The sequence below is a fragment of the Netta rufina genome (assembly GCF_964035555.1).
Source record: "Netta rufina genome assembly, chromosome: 19".
Classification (NCBI taxonomy): domain Eukaryota; kingdom Metazoa; phylum Chordata; class Aves; order Anseriformes; family Anatidae; genus Netta; species Netta rufina.
Genome location: NC_140143.1, coordinates 1,021,783 through 1,044,041, shown reverse-complemented (window position 1 = coordinate 1,044,041; position 22,259 = coordinate 1,021,783). Strand labels below are relative to the sequence as shown.

The 22,259-nt window shown below is 48.1% G+C and overlaps 1 protein-coding gene across 2 annotated transcripts in view; it reads right to left on the bottom strand.

Moving 5' to 3' along the window:
• Positions 1 to 360: 360 nt before the first annotated feature.
• The window catches only part of RPTOR (regulatory associated protein of MTOR complex 1), a 135,973-nt gene continuing 114,074 nt past the window's right edge, over positions 361 to 22,259 (bottom strand). The window contains exons 28-35 of one of the 2 annotated variants that reach the window (XM_084298491.1): positions 21,099 to 21,203; positions 17,024 to 17,071; positions 10,413 to 10,519; positions 8,020 to 8,147; positions 7,855 to 7,941; positions 5,155 to 5,271; positions 4,451 to 4,580; positions 361 to 2,962 (exon numbers count right to left, since the gene is read on the bottom strand). In XM_084298491.1, the coding sequence (XP_084154617.1) occupies positions 2,894 to 2,962; positions 4,451 to 4,580; positions 5,155 to 5,271; positions 7,855 to 7,941; positions 8,020 to 8,147; positions 10,413 to 10,519; positions 17,024 to 17,071; positions 21,099 to 21,203 (791 nt within the window). In that variant the 3' untranslated portion in view covers positions 361 to 2,893. The remainder of the gene's footprint in view (positions 2,963 to 4,450; positions 4,581 to 5,154; positions 5,272 to 7,854; positions 7,942 to 8,019; positions 8,148 to 10,412; positions 10,520 to 17,023; positions 17,072 to 21,098; positions 21,204 to 22,259) is intronic. The other variant, XM_084298492.1, reaches the window with a different exon arrangement.

Below are 22,259 nucleotides of genomic sequence, written 5' to 3'. Positions count from 1 at the left end.
CCTGCTGCTGCAAGCCCAGAGCAGCAGCCAGAGGCAGTGACGTGAGCATCCCTCAAACATAAGGAGCGAAGCCCCCCCAAAACCTCCTGATGCTGCCCCCTGGCTCCACCACCAGCCCCAGCTGCAGGGATTTACACCGGCAAATCCCTAGCGGCTCAGAAGCAGGGACCTGGGCTTGTGCAAATCTCTTTTGCCCAGGATCTCGACGTGTAAGCGGCCTCTTTGTGTGCAAACAGCCCCAAATCACGCAGCGTGCCGCCTGAAAACATAACTCAGCTGTTGGACACGGCTCCCAGCCTCTCACCCCTGTGGCACTGCCCCTCCCCACCTCCGCCCCAGAAAGTGATCCTCAGACTGAAGTATTTCTGCATTTATTTTTTATTAACCATTTATTTGTTTGTAATTGTTTTACTCTCACATTACAATTGTGTTCTGTTTTTTATTTTTTTTTTTAATATTTTTTTGTTTTTGTAAAATAAATAGAGATAAGTGAACTTTTAGGTAGGATGCTCTCCAGATCCTTGGTTAAACTTCATGATTGAATCTCTGCGTCAGACCTGTGAAAATACAGCCCACACACACGCGCTTAGATGAAAGCTAAACAGGCCCAGTTAGTTAAAAACCCATCTCCTGGCTGCGCCGGCTGGCGGGGCACCCGGGAACGCTGGTGAGGAGCAGCAGCTTCCCACTGTGCACCCCCCCCATCTTGCCAGGTATTTCTTGTTCCTTTGACAAATACACTGATACAAGTTAAAAATCTATCGTTTGTTTTTTAAGCTGTGTATGTTAATCGGTTACGTGTAGATCCCAAACTGCCCCCACGCCTGCCCGAAGCCCGCTGCTGGCCCCGGTGGCGCGGGGCGCGCAGGGTGGCCGCAGGCTGGGGGCGCGTACCGCTGGGACAGGCTGGAGCAGCACAGGAGCAGCTCAGTGGGTCAGGAAGAGGCACAGCTCTGTTAGACCATAATTAACTTTTGGTAACTCAAAAGTGGACTTCTAGGTAGTATTTCCTCAAGTTTAAAGCCTTTGATCCATCATCCTGGTGGCCCTCTGCCTCCCTGCTACGGGGGGGACAGCAGCGGTGCTGACGGGTAAGGACGCAGCTCCCAGCTTTTGGCTTCTCTCTGCCTCCACTGTTCATGGAGCCTCGCCAAATGAATTTCCAGATGTGCACACGGCATTTCATAGTCAGCTTCCCTGCAGCAACGCTGGAATAGCAACCGGGCCAATTCCTCTAACCCTGCACGGCCCAGCTGCCTCGACGTGCAGGGAACGGGGTTATCTGGTACATGTGGAGCGGTGCTGGGTCAGATCCACTCCACAGGTGCCGTGGCAAAGGTAAAGCCACCATCCACACAGTATGAGAGCATTTCCCAGCCCTTCCCTCATTTGTATGTCCACCACCGTCAGCCTCGTTGCTGGCACAGTTTGCTGGGAGCCTGCAAACCCAGTGTCTTGGCCAGAAGAAAAACCGTGGACTTTAGGATTTCGGAAGCCTACCTTTGTCAATGCAGTGATTTTTGCACAAGCGCAAGTTCTGTTCTTGGGCAGCTAAATTGCACCACAGCAGCACTTGAAAGAAACCTGCCCTTTGGCTTTGCCTACCTCTCCCCCACAGTGACCTCCAGACACATCATGGACTTCAAGGGACAGAAACATTCATCACACAGACTCGGAAGGTGCCGATAATGGAGCTGCCTTTCCCCTGGGTAGCTGGGATAAAGCTGGTTTGCTCTAAGCAGGAAGACCTGCTGCCTGCCCCCTTTAGTGATTCTCTTGTGCTCAGATCACGTGTGGCTGGTTACACGCCCAGTCCTTGCAGGGACACACAGACAAGCCACAGCCACGCACGCAGTGTGTGTAGCTGCAGGCACCCAGCCACAAAGTGCACAAATACTCGTGTCCATCACCTTGCTGAATATTAGCACGTTGGAGCGAGATGAAAGCGTGTGGCTTGAACCCGCAGCCTCCCCTGCTGGCTGGGCAGTTTCCAGGTTATCAAACGTGTTTGCGGAGTTCACTGCGGGCAGGGCAGCGACTGCAGAAGTGACAGTGACAGAGACAGCCCAGCCTGCACCAGCACCACGTGCTTGGGTGGAAAGTGGTGACTTCAGCGACTTGCTGGGCTGACAGAGATGCTCACGCTCTTTCTTCCCTCTTTCCTCCACGTGCACCCTCATGGTATGGTGGCATCCAGCTCTGCTCCCGTCACCTCCTCGAGCCACTTTCCTCAGGATCCCTGCCATCCCTTGCCACCAAGTCGTCCTCTGTCTCTACTTCCACTGGAGGGGAAACTGCAGAGAGGATAAAGTTCACGCAGAGGGGACGTGTCCCTGCCTCCCCTGCCCACCTCAGGCGGTGCAGGAGCAGGCGCACGGTTCTGCAGGTGGGCAGCTTGAGTCTCGCTGCCCTGCCAGAGGAGTTGCTGTTTGGCACGGGGGAGGCAGCAGCTGGAGGGGTCCCGTGGTCAGCTCGGACGCACAGAGCTGTAGGCGAGTCCTGACTTCAGACCTCAAAGCAACCTACGCTCCAGCAAAACATGGAAACAAAGACTAAAACAAAAAGCCCTTTTCAAGGGTACCGCCTCATCCAGTCCAGAGCTCAGGAGCCGTGTTCCTAACAGAGAAGCCAACCACTGGAAACAAAAATAAAATGTTCCTTTTCTGTAGCTTTTAGAGGATACAGCTGAAAAAAAAAAAAAAATAGGAGATTGTCTCTCTTCCCCTTGTCAAAATCATCAGTAGCTAAGTCAGAAAAAAAAAAAGTTCAAGTTACGGGTTGCAGCAGCAGCCAACACTAAACATTCAAGTCGATAATTTCACTATGTACATTATAGGTGAGACACGGCCCTGCCCGCTGGGACTCCCTTCTCCGGTGACGCTGCCACGAGCCGTTATCTGATCCGCTTCTCCACTGAGTACACCGAGATGTAGTAGTCATTGCTTCCGACTGCCAGATGAGGCTGTGGAAAGAGCAAACCAGGGATAAACATCCAGGTGTTCTGCAGTAATGAGAGGCACGTCGCGGGGAAGATGGTAACGGGTGACATTTGCAGCAGTAACACCCAGATGCTGGAAAACTCCTAAGTGCATCTGCCAACGCAGCTCTGACGACATTTTGCCAGGACCTACACTGTCGCAGCGAGCTCTGTGCCCATTTCAGCCGGCGGAATAAATGATGGGGACTGTTCATTGCCAACACCTAGCGCAGTTTTTCCAAACAACTGCAGATCTGTAGTTAGGAACAGTCGCCTGGACTGAAAATTAACATTCCCTCTCCCAGGAGGCCCAGGCACGATCCCGGCCACGGAGACCCGGGCTGGATAGGGTTTGTGTGTTCATTTAAAGAACAAAACATTTCAAATCATCAGCCACTTCTTCCTTCGTCCCCCAAACTGTAGGACAGCAAAATCACTGCTGAGCTTTCTGCAAAGTGACCTTTCAACAGCAAAGGGGAGATAAGCTCCCCTTTAAACCCCATTACCTTTAGGATGTAAAACGTGTGCAACCTTTGCAGAAAACCAGCTTTTCTTCTGCCTGCCCAGCTAATACCACACCCGAAGATGGCACTGCTCTTCCCTGCTCTCCTCCAGGCCCTTCATCATTCCCACTGCTGTTCCCATCACATATGAAGTATTTGTGTTCTGATTGGCAGGTTTCTAATGAAACCCTCTCCCTAAATGCCTTCTCCTCCTGTTTTTCCTACCCATTCACATCAGTTTTCAATTGGTTTCTCAATCTCCTTTCTCTTATTCTCTTCTCTGTGTGAGCAGCAGTCTGTAATGCAAATGGGCACCCGCCTCCTAATTAAGTAGCAAACAGATTCTCTAATAACCGACTGCAGAGCCACCTCACCTATATTCAGAAATTTCCTTTTTACTCTGTTTTATCCCAGACTTCATCAGCTTGTAAGCTTTTAAGTTTTCTCTTTTTTTTTTTTTTTTTTTTGACAGTTTTTCTGCTGCACAGCATTAGGTCTTCCTACAGCCTTACATAAGCAACAGTGTAAAAGCAGCCCTGGAGACACAAGGGTGAGCCTACTGTCTGCAAGAACAGGGGCACGGGATAAATAAGCACACAACATTTGGCACGCTGGAAGTGAGAGACTGCACCTCTCCACTCAGCTCCAGGCAAATTCACCTTGGAGGATTTCTGTGGCAAGAGACAGGGCTACACCAGGCGGCAGACCCAGAGTGATGGGATCAGTATGCCAAGCTGCCCCACAGGTCAAAAGGGCTCAGCAGCTGGGACATCAGCACTGGTGGCACCCGGAACAGGCTGGAGGATGAGCAAGGAAGGACTCGGGCTAGAAAGCAGGCTCAAAGGGCCTTCAGAAAACTGAGCTGGGGCAGCTCCTCTCCGTGCTGGGGGAGTCTCTGCGCCTTTCCCTCGTCCAACACCACCTTTAACTGAGAAATGCAAATTCCAAAATCCCAAAAGAGAATACAGACCCAGTGAGGATGGAAAGCCAGGCAGCTGATGGCTCCAACTCTTTGTCCCATAAAACCATCGTAGTATTTGATATTGTTGATCAGCTCCCCATTTCCATTGTAGATTGCAGTGAACTGATTCATTGAGCCACTGGAAAGGAATGAAGAGAACACGATGTCATTGACAACGTTGTGGTAACACCGATATGGTTGCCCACAGCCCCTTTTTCAGCTGGGGAGACCTCAGCTCATCAGGCTGGTGTGCAAGGAGCTCTTACAAGCAGTGAGATCGACTTCAGCTGTACCATGGCAACCTCTGCACAGAGAGATTTGCAGAAAGGCTCGAACCACAGCCCCTGTTACAGTGTGTGACTGAGAGAGAAAACATGGAAAGCTGATGTAGGCGCTCCCTGGAAGCAGACCCCCTGCAACCTCCAGGACTCCTGGCTGCGGACGGGGTGCTGGTCCCCTGCTCTGTGCCCAAACACACACACGCTGAATTTATACAGGGACCTGACATGGGAGTGAGAGACAGCACGCCATCACTGCTGGCAGTGGGATGCCCTAAGGCATGGCAGGGCTAAAATACCCAAACTGCAAACATGGGAGCGAAACTGCACTTTTTGTGGTGAGGTTAAAACAACAAAAAACACGAACGATGTCTGCAGAGACAATTTGTCCTCTCTTTCCACTCCAGAGATGCAGGAGGTGAAACTGGAACTTACCACGCAAAGAGGTTGGCTTGTGGGTGAATGTCAAGAGCCGTCAGCCCTTTGACTATCTGAAGGACCTTCATGGACTCTGGCATCCGGGGGTCGAAGAACCGCACGTCTCCGTTCACACTGCCAACACAGGAGTTTCACAATGTCAGGCTGTACCCGGAGCAGATCCTAAAGCCCAGGGAACTGAGCCGTGTGCCTGTCTGCGAGCTGACCACCTGATTCAGGAAATTAGGGCAGAGAAGACACGCACCCTTGCCTTCTCTATCAGCGCAGCTGAATTTCCACTGATGTCACTTTTATTTGGTACCATCCACAAAGCGTTAAGAGCTGTGCAAACAGCCTGCCGCTGCCCTCAGGAGCGATCCATTAGTACTTTTATCACTTACAGCCCATCACTGAGTGCAAGTGCCTTTACTGCTATGTCATACCCAATACACTAAGCTACACGTCAGAACCAAATTCCTTCTCCTTTTCACAGTAGGAAATTGTGTTAGCGAACTGTAACCAGATGGGATCTGCTGGTGCGATCTATTATGCCGAATGCCTGGGCGCAGCCGCATGTTCTTGCTGTCCAAAGTACTCTGTGGACCAGGCGTAACAAATGTTGCTGAACACTCGGGCGATATGTCAATCCTATTAACGACTTTATCAGGGAAAAGACAGGGGGGAAGGCAATAATGGCAGTGACAAGATACCGCGCTTAGGAGATGAAGCACTTTTCAAAGTGCATTTCACAAATGACTCCTCGTTGTTAATTGATGTCTCTGAAATACATCAGCAGAATCACATCTGTTGGAAGAGAAGAGGATGCATCTTCCCCTATAGCCCTGGAACAGAGGGCTGAAGGTTTGCTGTGATACATCTGCTCTTCCGCGCTTCTTAGAAGAGACTGGTGTAGGGAAAGACCCAGAGAAATCTTACGGAAACTAAAGGCAGCATCAACTCATCTGACCTTACTCTACTGGCAGCAGAAGGAAGGCTTTTGGCAATACAACTTTAAAACGTTTTATCCAAGTAGTACGACAAGATGACCACGTCCAACTACAGAGTTAAGAACATCTGAAAGCATTAAGAAGCACATTGCCTTCCGTTTCTTCACCTCTGGAATATCTAATAGCAATCAAAAGGCTGTTATACAGGGTTACTTATATCATTATAAGAAGCTGCAACTCCAGCTGCCACATAATTAAATCCAAAACAAATTAAACTTTGGGCTGATTTCATTCCTAAAGACTGGATAGAAACATTATTTGAGAGAGATCAAATATACAGGAAATTCATTTAAAGTTCTGAACCTCAATACGATTGAAAATGGTTCAGAACATATCAGAAGACCACATAAGAGCTTTAAAATGGAAACAAAATTCTGTGACAAGGGGACTACTTATGAGAACATGGTTTTAAGAAAGCACAACCCAAATGAACAGTAACGGTCATCAACAAGTCAACAACAGCTAACTACTAAAGCAGGATATTCCGGTGTTTAAGGACCTTTTCAGACAATGCAGTGAACCACTGCTGAGCGATGGAGAGAAACAGAATCCGGGTCTGAGTCACCCAGCTTGTATTGCAAACTCCTATCCCTGGTCTGGATGAAAAGTTTCTCTAAGATTCAGAGAATTACTCCACAAGCAATACAACGCCTTGAAGTTCTTTTTTGGGAAATAGTTATGCCAGGCCCTCTTACATCCTAACATTTGTTGTTTTTTGTTTTTTTTGAACCTTGCTGTCAACCAAAGGACGGTGAACTGGGACAAACTGAGAGTGGTGTGGTTTGTCTTAAACACAGTTCCTCTGGGATGGGACCACACCTGCCTTTTGAGGTATAACCATTTTCTCAGACTTTTTCAATCCTGAGAAAAAGCATCATTTGCTCATGAGGGCACTGAGGAGAGGGAAAAAATGAGCCTTCAGATACAGGCTGGCCAAGTATACAAGCCTGACCCCTGGGATTGTTGAAAGAGATTACAGAAAGGAAGATTAAAAACTCTAATATGTGAGCTTGACAAATCTGTCAGCGGCATCACTTAAGCCCCTTTCTGAAAATCTTAATAATTTTTTGCTGGCCCATCCCCCACTCCAGGAATGTTCTGCACCCTAGAAAACTGTTTTGTTTTCATTTTGTAATCAAGAAAAAGGGCCTCTCTGTGTGCAAACAGCGGCTTTGTGACAATAAATTATATTCTGCTGTTCTTTAATGGCCAAATAAGTATATGCTGCTCTCTATGCAGTATTTACCAGGCAGCAGAAATGGATTTATGTGTAGAAAATTGCTAAACAGCAAAGTAATCCTGCACAGCAATATGCCCAACAGATGCAACATAAACCTCCTTCCTTCTCGTGTTCTATCTCAAATGACCCCAGAAAGATGCTGGCAATCAAGAAGAACAACCATAAGATATGCTATATCTAGCTTAGGTTTCTGGTTCACTTGATTCCTCCCTCACATGCCTCGTGATAGTGATTTCAGCACAGATACCTTCTTGTTTACTCTCAGACCTAACCAACAGGCTTCCAAGGAAAGCTTCACTTTTTTTTTTTTTGCCTTCTCTCTACCACGTTTGAGCAGGAGTTAATTACTGAAGTAAATGTCAACCTAAAAAGCTTTACACTCTTACCTTCTGAAATACCAGAGGTGGATTTTAAACTGAAAAGCAAGCCGTGTTTAAGAGAAAACAGCTCAAAGAGTAAAAGCTCTTTTACCTGACACTCATTATGTTGCCTTCAGGATGTTTCTGCAGGTATGCCTTCACCACCCAGGCTGTGTGCTCTCGGTAGGTCATGACACGGCTGGGGAACAAGCAGAGAGGAGAAACGTGAAGGGAAGGCGGAGGAAATGCGAGGATCTCACTGAAGCTGGGTAGTTACCATTCACTCAGAGCCATCCTCCTGTCAAACACGCGGATGGAGCCATCACCCAGCCCCGCCACGATGAGCGAACGATGAGAATCACACGAAAGGCTGGTCACACAGCTGTCTGCTCCGGTGGGGATGTCCTAAGGAGAAAGCAAAAAAAGCCCAGTTGAGACCATGATATGTCTTCAAGTCTGCAACCCCAAAGAAAAGGCACTACTGGAGTCAAGGAGCCAGAGGCTCCCTGCGCCCTCCTCCTCTCCCATTCACCATTCTGTACATCAGTCCAAAACTAAACCAGGGGTAAACCCTGATCTGCACTGGTGCAAAGCTTTTCTCCAGGCTCTCTGGACACGACCAGAAGTGAAGGAGTGGTGGCCCTGAGGATGACCGTCACTGCTGCTGTCCTGTGTCAGAGCCACGCAGCCCACAACTCGTCCCAAATTGCCCAGAGAGAGAATTCCAGCAAAACCAGCTTGTGGCCCTGGTTTAAAAACCAAAACCAAGGCAAGGTCTGTTTTGGGAAGGAAAAGTTAATGTTATCCTCTTCTAAAAATATCTAATTAGTTAAAGTAAATGGCCAGAGGAGTTATTTCTCCATAAACCATCCTTTTTGGCTATAAGTTTTGAATGCCATTGGAATGGCAATAAACCCAGATCTAATAAGGTTTTAATTTTTTAAATTTTTTATTTTAGCACTTAGCTCTCTTCCTCCTTTCACCATTAGGATCATCACTGCACCTCTGCAGTGCCCCGGTGTTTGCTGCAATGGGCCAAGTTGAGCAGGGGACAGCAGGACTGGCTGAGCGTGACCTCCCTGCCCTCCCAGCAAGGCAGCGAGTGCTGCTGCAGCAGCTCTGGTGCTCCTGAACAACGTCAGAGCCTTACAACACAATGAGCTGCCCAACTACAACGCGGGGCCACAAAATCTTTTACGCAAGATAAAGCCGGCCGGTGCTGTGCCACTTATCAATCCTTGCTTTAGGACCATGTGACAGGAAGATTCAGGTTATCTCATTAGATGCCAGGCACTGTGTGCATTAAAACAAACAAACAAAGATGGAGAAGGAAGACTGGAGCTTGCATGGCCAGCTGTGCTAGGAACATGTTGCACACTCTTATTCTGATGCTGCTGCTTTCCCCCTTTCTACTTGCCATGAACAAAAGAATTACTTGGAATTATGTCTATGAAGGGTATAAAGAAAAAAAAATCAATTGAAATAGGTATAAACTAAGTAATATTGCCAAAGTAGAATGACAATCAGGAGACACGTTAGAACTGCATTAGCTAATTTCACACTTCAATCCTATTTTTGCTTCTGTGCATATTCACCTTTCCTAGTTGCTATTCACAGCCTGGGCTGAGTGAAGAAGCTGTTGGCTGGAGGCACCAAACTTCAGGGGCTGTTTTCAGACAGCTATTCTAACTGCCTAAAAGCAGATTGTGTCTTTGAAGCAGAAACAAGCAGCAGAAGTGAAAATGAAGTACTTGCTTCTTCAGCTACATCCAAAGTGCTTCCAGAGGTTCACTTTTTTGCAGTTCAAAGAGTGGGAAGGCACCTTTATTAGCTTGGATTACACAGCTCTGCTGCTCTTTGTGCTGAGTTTCAGTTTCCCAGTGTTACTGAGTCAGGAAGTTTCAATCACTTGAATTTCAACACAACCAATCTTTGTAATTAAAAAAGAAACAACGTGTTTTCAGATACTTTCAATACAATCATTAATCCTCGTCATTTAAAAGATTTTCACCTCCTGAATTTTGATGTTCCCTGATTTACATAGAAAAAAAAAAACAGTATGTGAATGTAATTAAGATTAACATAGACTTAATTATCCGGCATTGCAGGGTCAAAGTGTCATAATTAATGTTCATCCACGGGTAATTAATTTCTAGCAGCTTTGAAAACTAGTCTTCTCTTTTTGTCTCCAGCATGGTGACTTCATTCTCACAGACCAGCTGCTTCTCCTTGTAATTCCTCAGAACCTTTTACTTGCTTACAATTGACACAAACGCTTGGATGGTCTGAGTGCTCTGCCACCCGGCCAGCTCACCGCGAAGCCTCCCGAAGGATTTTTGTGCTCTTTCACCTGTATGCTCACAGGAAATCCTGTCTGCATCCTGGTGACTGCCTCTGGATTTCAGAGACCTCCCCTTTCCCAGACGTTACCGCTCGCCATCCAGAGCAACAGCAGCAGCTTCCAGACCTGACACACTTCCTAAGCATGTGCTCAGTTTTATTTGTTTTGTAATGTGACTCTGAAGCAGGGAAGCAGCAGATCCAGAACCATGGGCCTGTCAGCTCTTCACAGACAAGTCTCAGACGCTTTGGCAGTGCACGAGGAGCTAGCTCAGTGTGTGGGATGCTCTGGGAGAGAAAAGGTTAGTGGGACAAACACGCAAATGTTACCTGCACTTTCATTTCCCGATCTGTGTCCCAGATCCGGATTATCCTCACGTCTCCTGAGGTCATGAGGAGCCCGGTTTCTTGTTCCCAGTCGACCACCATTCCTGCTCCTAGGAGAAAACACAGGCAGGGTGTGCAAATCACTCTCCTCGTCAGCACAGGCGCTAATTACAACACCAGTTTCTGTAGCACAAGGCCGTGAAACCTATTGTCATTAGAGAAAATTTACAATTGCATACACACACACCCATACATCCTCCAAATAGGATTAAATCAGCTGGTCATGGATTTGAGTCCAAAATATGTCTTTTACCTCTTTGCTAGCTTAAATGCTCAGAAAAGCCTAGGAGCAGATGGCCTCCATGGGCAGGAGTTACAGCCCTCCGGGGACTTTGGGAAGCTGCTGGGGTCTTCTAAGGGAGTCCGAGGAAGTTATCCACCACCTTACAGGATACCAGACTAAACAAGGACTGAACTGGTGACATTGTGAGAGGTGAGAGTCTCTGGATTGCCACGATTCCTCATTCTAATAGAAATCTGTCTGTTTCTAAACAAGGAACAGCAACATCATTGCTGCAAGGCACTGAATTAAACAGCTTGGTAGGAGTAAAAACTCATTTGCTACACTGACAAATAAGGAGGGAACATTCTGCAATTATACTGAGTAAAATACATTTATTAGAGCTTTTGATCCTCATCTTTAAGGGCCTAAACTGATTGCTCATTGAAGTTTACCAAAACGTCCCCTTGTAATTCTCTTGCAGCATGGATGGATTTTCTATCCCCCAAACACCTGACATCGGCATCTGCTTGCAGACAGGCTGGTAGACTGCATGAGATGAACTTCCCTGGCATGGCAATTTCCAGAGAAAAGTGTATTTCACCTCCTTTCCCAGCTGGGGGAATAAACTGACCAAAAGCTACAGCGCGAGCTCCCTCACCTGAGCACGGAGCACACAGCCAGCAGAACAGAAGAGAGATTTGGGCCAGGGAAGTAACTGGCAGTCAAACCCCTGATTCAGTGGTGGGAAATCTCCAAGGTACAATTTTTGTATCTTTAATTAGAAGAACGTTTGTAGCCCCTGTGTGCTGCCTCCCCAGCACGTAAATGTTTTGCTTGGAGCAGAGAGCTGTACACCAGCTACCTGTTGCTGTTCATACTGCAAAGGCTGACCGACCCCAAATCTAGGGGTTTTCCACAGAGACTTTTATTCATATGTAAAAAACAAAAAGAAAGAAACAACAAAAAATAAGCACGACATGAGTGAACCTGATGAGAACTCCAGTTTTTGCCTGCTTGCTTTTGCTCAGGCAGGGCTCTCCCTTTGCCAGAAGCAGCACCTCGTTTCCTCTCCAGCAGCAGCTCGCTGTCCTGTGCGTGCCCAGCTGGGACTGCTGCTGAGAGAAGTGCCCAACAGCCACACACAACACAAGCCAGAGCCCTGCACAACGTGTTAGGACTGGGGGCTCCTGCTCCTGAGCCTCCCCTGGTTGCCTTCAGGGGGATTCCTCTACTCCCCTCTGCACATATTCCAAAGACAAGTGCACACCTGGCTTGTCCAAAAGGGATAAGCATGATCAATGATGGTGCCACAATTCACTCCTAGGAATTAGCCCTAGCAGGATGCTAAAACACACTACAACATGCTTTTTGCCAGTTAAGGACCATAAGTACACTTTTTAGCAGACCAAGCACCTTTACAGGTGGAAACAACAGAAGCAAGTCATGAACTCTGAGCTTTTTTTGCAAAGATGATGAAATGACCTTGTTTTGTACAGACCCAAATAAAATGTTTTGCCCATCCCCTTCCTTAGCATCACATTCAAGCCGTTTCCTGATCTCGCTGCATACCATTGAGAAGATTACTGACGTTTATTGACGGTCTTTCATCTTACTGAAGGAAATTCAGGACTCCCAGCTAAGCTGGGCGCTTGTACCTTTATCTTGCGAGCCCAATTGATTGTTACTTCAGATTGCCTGGCAGGAGAGAGGGCTGCTCGAGAGCTGAGGCAAACAAGCAGGCAGTGATTTAGATGATAAACATCACTGAAGTGTTTTCATTTGTCATCTTGTTTATGGCCCATGCGACAAGATAAACCTGGCAGGCTGAGATAGATACCGCCATTACCATCGCTGATGGAGTTAAGTAAGCAACGTGCTCTTAGGCAGTTTTAAAGTTCCCAATTTTCCAGTTACGTTCCCCGCTTTGAAGACAACGATTTCCTTCAGTCTGATGGGTGCCAGCAGCCCCTGACCCGCTGAGGTCCCAGCATCCTGTGCCTGGGGACAGAGACGGTGAGTTCAGAGCCAGGGGTGGCAGCTTTTGTGCTGCCGCTGTCCAAGCTTCCCTTGGTGCACCTGCGGGGAATGCGATCACTGAAAATATTTCAGTGGGGAAGAAGCCCCAGAGCGGTCTCAGTTGATGTAAAAGCAGTACAGAGAGCTCCCAAGAGAGATCACTGGGTGCAAAGGACAAGGGTTTACCCCTGAAAGAGGAACTGAGGGAAGGAGAGGAGGGGGCGATGCACACAGGGCAGCTCTCTCTGCACCGGCTCCAAAACTTCACATGGGTGCGTGGTGGGGCTGGGGGGCTGGCATGGAGACAACGCAGCTCCTGCCTCCCTTACACAACGTCCCGAGCCTGTGTAACCCTAACCTCTGCTTGGGGAGAGGCGAGTGCTCCCTGAGCACTTCGCTCATCCTGTACCAAGCAATTTGATCTTCCTCTTGCCAGCCTTATTCTCTGAAGAAAATACCACCCTTGCTTCTCCTCAGCTTACAGGGTGCTCACATTGCCCCAAGCAACAGAAATACCGGGGTATTTGCATGAAGGCACAGGCAGGGAGGGCTCCTGGCTTCCTCAGGATGGGAAGGGAGCAGCTCTCCTGCAGCCCCCATCCTGCTGGGCTCTGTCTGCAGAGGTCGCGCGCGTGCCGGAGCTGCGGGGACTGCGGGGCCACGGCTGCAGCCCGGGGATGCGAGAGCCTCCGAGGCTGCCCCGTCACGTAGCCGGGTGAAATGCTGAACTGGAATTGAATGTCTGGAAAGAACAAAAGCCTTCGCATACTCCCTTATGCTGTTCGGAAGCGTGTAACGGGGAGAGATGTTAAATTCCAAGCTGCCACACGCAGTGTGAACCGAAACAGAAATAGCTGCACTATTCCTAGGTAAGGACAAATGTTTTCGTGGTGGAAATGATACAGCATTGGCTCATGTTTACACGTTAAATTCCTAGTATTTTGGGATGAGAAGCAAACGGGGACATACTACTAATTATCACTTCCTTTTTAATTAACAGAGGTCCTTCTCCAGGATGCTCCAACCGAGACCGCAGCTCACCTGCTGTGTTCTGGCTCGCAGGTGTGTCATGTAAGATGCTTCCCAGCCTTACTGTGGCAAAAGGGCAATAATATATTCCACAAACACGATCTCAGCTCCCTGTGAGCCACCTCATGAGGCTCGTGCATTACCTGCTGCCCTATTTCCAAGCTCCCCCCTACTTACAGACACAGTGCAGAGAGGCAGCGCTGACCCCACCGCTCCTGCCTGACACTGGCTGGGAGTGGGGCTGAGCCACAACCAGAGGCTGAGGAATTGCAGGGACGAGACCCTAACAAGACAGCTCCTTTAATGCATCATTAATTAAGGTTAACACTTTCCCGTAAGGAATGTTACGTTCTCAGATAGCAAGCAACAAATCTTCCACAATTCAGGGAAAAAAAAAAAACACAACACAACAGTATTTTTTTTGTTGTTGTCGAGTCTTTTAACACAAATACTTGCAGTTCTGCATGATGCGAGATGATATACAAAGCAACACATCAATAACCGTTCTTGAAGCTGTAACTTTCTATTGCTGTTCCCTCTGAATTCCCCCTGAGCATCAGATATTTGTCTCGATGGGATAGTTCCTTGTATAAATTTCAATAAATAACAGCGGTGTTGAAAGCAGCTGCATTCTGGGTGTCTGCACTTATTTTTATCATGACTGGAACGTGGCCAACTTGCACTGGGCATTTCAACGAGATCAGAAATACCTACACAGACCACAGAATAAAAAGCGTCTCCGATTCTGACTGATGATTTTTTAATCATGGGCCCTCCTGGTTGAGCAATGAGGCGCATCACTGTTTTAATTTCCAGGAAGCAGTGGGAGGGTTGTGTGACCTCACTCTTCATTAATTTCTACAACATCCTTTCAGTAAGTGTCACTCTTCTCCTGCCAAGGACTATGCACAGCAAGGGGAAAGAGTACCTGTGATGTTGGGAAGTCAATTGAAAGAACACAAACCCCTGGAGCTGCAACTTCTCCAATTATTTCATTTCTCTAAAAATATCTGACCAGAACTAAGGAGGTTCTCCCAAACTTCTTATTCCTAAAGGACGTGGTAGCGGCCCCTGGGAGGTGTGGGAAGACTCACTTTACCTTTCTCTCTCCCCCTCTTGTTCTCCAGCATAAGCCCCGTTTGATTTTGATCTGCTCCTCCTGCAGGTTAGAGCCTTCCCTCTGCTGAGGCTCTGGCACAGGCTGCCCCACGTGGCTCAGGAGCCCCGCAGCTCCCCGAGGCACCTCCTGCCAGGAGGCTAACTTTTATTTCTAAGAATGCTCGGGCTGCCTTTCCAGCCTCTCCCATCTGGATTGCTCACCAACTGCCAGAAGAGTCAGCATTATTCAAAGCAGAGCAGAGCCTCCAGAGGGTAAGGTCCTGTTTTTCTGCAGAGCAGGTATTTGACGTCTTTCATTTCGTATCGGAAACCCCAGGAGAGCAGGAAGCAAGCAGGGAACTGGCAAGTATGTGCTTATTCTTCCCTGCTTGGCATAAGTAGAAATTTTCTTGAGGTAGGTCAGAGTATGGCTGTTCACACATCACAACTAAAAGCCCCCACGAGGCAGCGATGGATAGAAGTGCACGCGGGTCAGATGCACGCCCTCCTGCTAACACCACCTCCTCCTCCTCTAGTCAGTGGTGTGCTGAGACACCCCGAGGAGCTCTGCTGCAACAGGAGGTGAAGCAGCCTGGGCACAGGGTCACACGAAGGCACCCCGAGACTCCTGCCGGCTCAGCTGCCTTGGGGACGTTGTACTTGCCGGCTGCAGGCTTTGCTCTGTGCTCACGTGAGCTTTAGGGATTTCTGTGCTGACTTGCACGAGTGGCCCAGTACGACCTGAACCTGAATTAAGCCCTTGGTCTTCCTGCAGCACATTGCTGATCTGCGGCACAGCAGCACCCAGTGATGCATGAACGGAGGCAGATCCTTACCTTCCATTCAGCAAAATGCCCGCAGAAGGCTAGGCAGCGAGAGCTGGATTTTGGTGCTTTAGTGACAAACTGAGTACACTTTACCTGAATACAGCTGGTTTTATTCTGCTGCCAGGCAAACGGCTAATCTGCTGTGTTTTTACGACTTCCTTTGGTGAGGGAGAAGGAATCCTTTTGCTGAATATTTCACCAGGAAAACACCTGGTCAGAAGATGCTAATGAGCGTTTTATATCGATTCACAGTTATTTGTGTGCTTGGGACAGAGTGCACTTGCTTGGCATTAGCAGCATTGATCTCACGAAGGAGTGCCTGGTGTTTCCTTAAGCTGCTCAGCCGCCTGCTTTACCCAGTGGGGAATTCCCCGCAGCCAACTCGAGGTAATTTTTGCCTTTCCATTGGCCGGTGGATTTTTGAGTGAAACACAGAGCCAGGATGCTGAAAGCAATGCATCAGCTTTGCTAATTTCTATCCTAGGCTCCAAGCAGTAAGAGATCTGCGCAGACCTCGAGCTGAAGAGCTTTGAACTGCACAGCACCGCAGTCACCTTTGCTCTGTTCATCACTACAGACACACTCAGCTCTTATCAGCCAGCAAATATTAACGACTGGGAAGGCTACGTCAACAGCCACATCCCTGTAGGTGCAGGCACACGAGGATGCCCTGACAGCAGCCATCTGTTTCCCCCAGAGCCCTCGGCAGCAGAGGAGGGGGCAGGCTCCGGGCAGCCCTGGCTTCTACAGCCACAGGCTGGGGAGTTCATTTGCCTTTCTTCCACGTGAAAGAACAGAACTCGTACAATGTATTGGGCATGTTCCTGCCGAAAGACTAAGCCCACTCTTCTAAGCCTCCTCGGTAAGATTCGTAAAAGATTCTTGAAAAGCTTCTCTTTTTCAGATGATATTTATAGCAGAAGTGCGTTACAAATAAACCCCAGCACCCATTAGCTTAACGGCCGCTCACGTTTGGAACCTGTCAAACTCCTCTGTCCAGGGATGCTTTGAAATCTTCCTAGAAATTGAGATCTCTACACCCCAGAAACCCACCCAGACTTCCTCTGACTGCAGACAGCTCCAAGAATGACACCAATCCTTGTCCTTCTCGTCGGTGGCTGGCTAAGCTCACCTAGAGAGCAGCGGCCCCCTCCCTGCACTGCTCCCAGCTGTTACAGACACATACACAAGGCAAGGAGTGGGAGAGGGAGCAGCAGCAAAGCTTTCCAGGAACCACGAGGACCCAACAATCATTCAAAAACAATGCCAAAAAAAACCACAACAGTCAACCAACCAGACGTCAGACGAGGAGCTCCTTCCCACCCCAGCTGGTCATAGGTAACAGGAAAGAAAGCACTCACCTCCCTGTTTACTTCTGTCAAGATAGATTGAAACCCTTCGGGCCAGACCTGTGAGAAGACAGGGATTAAGGGGTTGACGCTAAGGGTAAGTTGGTCAGCCAGAGCAAAAATAAATCTTAAAAAAGGATTAGAGAAAGCAACTCAAATCAAAGGAAAGGACATAAAAGAGAAGCAGAAGCACCAAGAGCAGCACATGCCTCCATCCAGAGAGCAGGCATTAGTTCAGTCACAGCATTTCCTGGGAGCCATCAACAGCGGCGCTGGTCGTGTGTGCAGTGAGTGCTCTGGCTGCCTGACAACAGCACAGATTTGACATTTCTTCTCGAACAAGGAGACTCCTTTGTATGATCTGGTCCCTGTTCTGAAGTGAAATGTATCAGGAAGTGACAGACAGAAATCCAAATCGCTCATGGCATCTGCACAAACCGAGCCACGCACCACGCACCAAGTGGCTCCGCGAAGGGCCTGGCTGCAGGCGGCTGCACCGCGGCTCCTTCACCGGGCAGCCGAGCTGCTCAGCACCCAGGGCACACACACACACATTACAAGAGCTCCATTTAAACGGCTCTTACGTGGGAAGCGAGCCACGGACACGGGTTAGCTCCCATCCACTGGCAGCTCCCAGGCAGTAAGAGAACACTGCAGCCAGCAGGGAATGGGAGGCAGATTGGGGTGGCCCTGGAAAGGGCACAGGAGCCCAGGCGTTTGGGAAGAGACCCTGAGAGGCGTCCTGGGCCCCCAAGGAGTGAGGCTCTGGCTCCCCTTGCTGAACCACAGCAGGGAGAACAACGCCAGCTCAGCAAGCAGCACACACGGAACTGGGGAGGGAGCAGCTGAGAGGCAGCGCTTGGCAACTGGGCAGCAGCCGGTTACACTTCTCTGCCCAAACTCCAGAGCTGTAGTGCTTCAAAGGGCAAAGCCATCATGACCAGGGGATCACACCTCGTTTCCCTTAGTCCCAAAGAAGCAGTACAAAAAAGCTGCAGAGGCACGTGCGTGACCACTTGTTGTAGGAGACAGCTGGAGAGAACAAAGTCAGAGCAACCCCGAACCGAGCTCTCATGCAGACAGGGCGGTGGGTTACTGTGCTGCTCTGCGAGCTCCCACCATCACAGGAACTCCAAAAGCTTCCTGCTGTGAAATCACAGCTTTGGAGCACGTCAGATTTACATTCTTCTTACACTGCTCACTAGAAGATGCTTAGCTTTTCCGACATCTTCTCTGCAAAACCTATCATGGCTTGAAACACTACAGCGATTAACAACGTGTTTTGCCTTTTTCTCTCCCCTCCCCTCTCTCATATTTGTCACGTCAGACAAAAAGTAACACTGCTACCATAAACATCCTGATTTTAAGGGACTTTCTTGGTGCATCATGAGTGCAGATCTAAGATCAAAATCAACAGATCTCATATTGGAAAAAAAAAAAAAAAGAGAGAAATAAAAAGAGTGCCCGCACGGCAGTTTGAGAATGGTTAATTAAAGGCTCCCCCACCCTGAGTCTGAGTCTCAGGTCAACTAAAGTGCAACGAACTGGGGCCAAGCTGCTGCTGGGTGAGCCCCACAGTGCAGACGGGTTAACACACTCACATCTCTGCATTACCTCATTTCTCTTACCTTGAGCTGCCTGACACAAGCAAGGCCCAAAGAGTGTGAGTTTCGGTTTTGTACCTCACTTTGCATCACTCCCCCATACCCAGCAGCCCCTCAGTGTCTGTTATTGTCAAATTCCCATTGCTTTGACAACACAGTGATGCTTTTCAAGCTTCCAGAGGATGTGTTTGGGCTTTGTATATCCCTCCCTCCTTTTATAAGAGGGACAATCGCCTAGAAAAGTCAGCATTCAGGTTGCGAGAAGATTATTAAATTCAGAAATGAGCATAACATGGGAGAAAAGGTTGGGAGAAGACAGAAGGAAATCAATAGTGAGAGCAAACAAGCCCCAGTAAAACTCCTGAGCTCTGCAGCTTCAAAGATGCATCCTCGGTTTTATGAGCCAGTGCTGGACCACAACTGTGGGCTTGGCAGCAAAAGATGACTGTTCAATAGAGCGTCTCATTTCCAAGGGGACTTGATCTACATAGCTCTTTTGAAGTGAGCACAGTTATTTCTCTCTCCACAAAAAACCTGCCCTTTTCTTCTTCTGAACCTAATTCTATCGCTCTGAAGGTGAAAGGCAAAGAGAACAGGGCCCAGACTTCCTAAGACCTTACCAGAAAGAAAAAGGCAAAAAAACAACTGAAAGAGAACAGGTTTAAAAGTTTCAACACACTTGTTTTGGCAAGTGTAACCATTCAACTCTTACAGCTAAATCAGTTCCTGCCTCAGCTCTTAACCTATTTTGCAACATCAAACATTGATGCTCTGGTACAACCCTTTCTTCTACGTTAAAGCCCTGGAGAAAGTAAGGTAAGATCAGCAAACGCTGTGCCTTTGGAAGGTGCACGTAGAAAGTAAGGCAGGAAAGGGAATTAGCCTGAAGGTTCGGTCTACAGCTGTCAGCATCTTCCCTGACCACAAGTGATGATGCAGCAAGAAGCTGGTGATAAGCTAAGAGCAGTCGGGGGGAGTTCCTGGGCATCGGCTCCTCGGCACCAAGGAAGCAGGATCCTGAACCCAGGCATGGCAAACATTAACCAACGTCCTTCACGAGAACTGCTGTTGACAAGAAAGCAACAGACACCAACGGAACGCTACCAAGGGCAACCTGAGATGACTGCTGATTGCTTTCCTCTTTCCTCTCTGCCTAAGGAGGAATGTTACTGCTGCTTTCGTCCTTTTACTGACATCGCTGCAAAGAGCAGGGTTTGACCACGGCAATTTTCACAGCATGCTGCAAACTTCCAGCAGCTTCTAATCAGTTTTGTGCACATACTTCAGCGAGGCACAGAGCCTAACATTGCCTCAAATACAGTTTCTCTTTGCTAAAACACCAGAGATGGACCATGAGGTATTAAGGAAAACACAACAGATAGGAGCTCAACAAGGCAGCACTGGTAAAATCCAATGAATAGCTAAAAGAGCTGTGTCAGACTCCTGTGATGAGCCCCGCAGGCTCCAAAATGAGAACTGTCAGATTTTAAGGTCAGAATGAATGATGATGGTCATCTCATCTGACCTCCTGCACAGCACAAGCCAGAGAACCTCACCCAGCAATTCCTGCATTAATCCCACAAGCACTGATTGAACTGGAGTGCACCTAGTAAAACTTGTAGCCTTGATTAAAAATATTCAAGTGACAGAGAATCACCATTAGAGCATCAGTACATTATCGGGTCTCAGGAGAATGAAATGTCCACCTCTTTTAATGTCTTTGAAAACAGACTTCAGGGTTACCTAAGCTAGTCTTCTGGTTTCATCCTGTGTACGGCTGGACATCAGTGCCCCTTTTTACACCTTTTTCTAAGTTTTCTAACATTCGATGCTGGTCAATGTTTAACTGTGCTGTCCTGTATGTCTCAGATTTAGCTTGCGTATTCTCTTGCCACCTCCTGACACACAATGAGCAGTGAAGAGTAAGTGCTAAAACTGAGCTAAATGAAGTCAGAGGTGCGACATGCAAAGCTGTGCAAAGGCTGAGCAGCCCATCAGAAAGAAAGAGGCAGTATGTGAGCCACTGTCCCACCGACAGGGAAGGAATAACCTCCTACCACCATGAGCGCAGAGCAGGACAGTGCCCAGTTCCACCGTTGTTCTACAGCTCTCTCCTTAGGAACAGCCTAGAGGAACGCTTGGCCAAAACAGCTGCTGTGAAGCTTGTGAAGGACAAGAACTTTGTGCCCTTTTGCTCCCCAGCAAGAGGCTGCTCTGGTTGTTTTTCAGCACGTATGTGAGGTTGTTGTGTTGGGCTTTTAGTTCTGTTGGTTCGTTTTGTGAGGACTGGAAAAGTAATTCCTCACCAAGTCTTGGCCAAAGGCCGTTCCAGAAAGGCAGAGACTGTTAAACAAGGATGTTACTGGTGGCTGAGGTTGAGAAACCCATTTTACTCTACCCATCCCTAGAAAACACCCTAACATTACAAATCGTTTTTACCCCCTCCGCCCCACCTCCCACAAGAAATCTTAGTGGGGACCTACCTCGTGTAGTTGGCAGCATGTCCGACAGCCCCTGCCAAGCCGTTACCATCTCTGGGTTCTTTTCCAGGTCTGCGAAGTTCTTCCATACTCTGATGGCACCATCATCTTGGGAAGCACAGAAAAGAGAACACAATGCAACGCCACTGCTGATGCCACCCTCACAATTACTCGTGCACAGTACAGAGAAGAAGAGAAGCAGAACTGGAGTCACACAAACTCCAAACCCGAGAGTGTCACTTGAATTTAATACTTTTTATTAGAGTTGTTTTTTCTTTAATCTTACATCCATAAAGTCTAAAGGATTGTTCCACGGGGAACTGTTCTGGAAGAGCTTTTCTCCTTCCCACAAACAACACCTGACATTAGATGTTGCTCTATGTCTTTGACCAATCCATTCTAACTAGGACTTTTCTCTGTCCTCCTTGCTACTGGTACTAAGTTCCACAAAAATACCCTCCTAAATACAAAATACAACCCCACAGAAGAAGCCGAATCAAAGCCCAGCCCATCAGCAGCAAATCTTTCAAGAACATGATGTGTTTTTTTCAATTTGCTCCCCACCTGTGAAACTTTTGTGCTACGAATCAATACATTGAAAGAAAAATGTCCTAAAGGCCCTCTCAAATCCTCTTCCACCTCTCTTAATTATACCCAACCCGTACGTTTCAGCATGAAGTCTGAAAAGCTATTGAAAACACTTAGACTGACAGGTTTAGAATGGTTCCTTGGGAGAGAAGCGTATCTTACTCACAGCTTTACAGACCAATGAACGGGAAAGAGCTCTTCATGCTACCTTACGTGATGCAACAGGGCATTCTAGGGAACTTTGTCCCCTGGGTGACATACAAGGAGCAGAGAGACTCACACAGAAGCTGTTTGAGAAGTGCTTAAAATAAGCCCTGTCTGCTCTAGACTTAAAACAGCGCAAGAACAAAATCTGATTTCTTACACATTGATTGCAGCATGATTTCCGTTCAGCCCTGGGCAGCAGCTTTTAACTAAGAGCACATTGCCCGAGCTGTTGTGTAGGAGCTTACCGTGACTTTGCAGGGATAGGTAGAGACTCAAAATGTCGTAACAAATAGAGCTGTGATGGGAAATGGCTTCAGCAAGTGTTTGATTTTTCAGTTAATTGAGAGCATTTGCAGCACTTACTTAAGT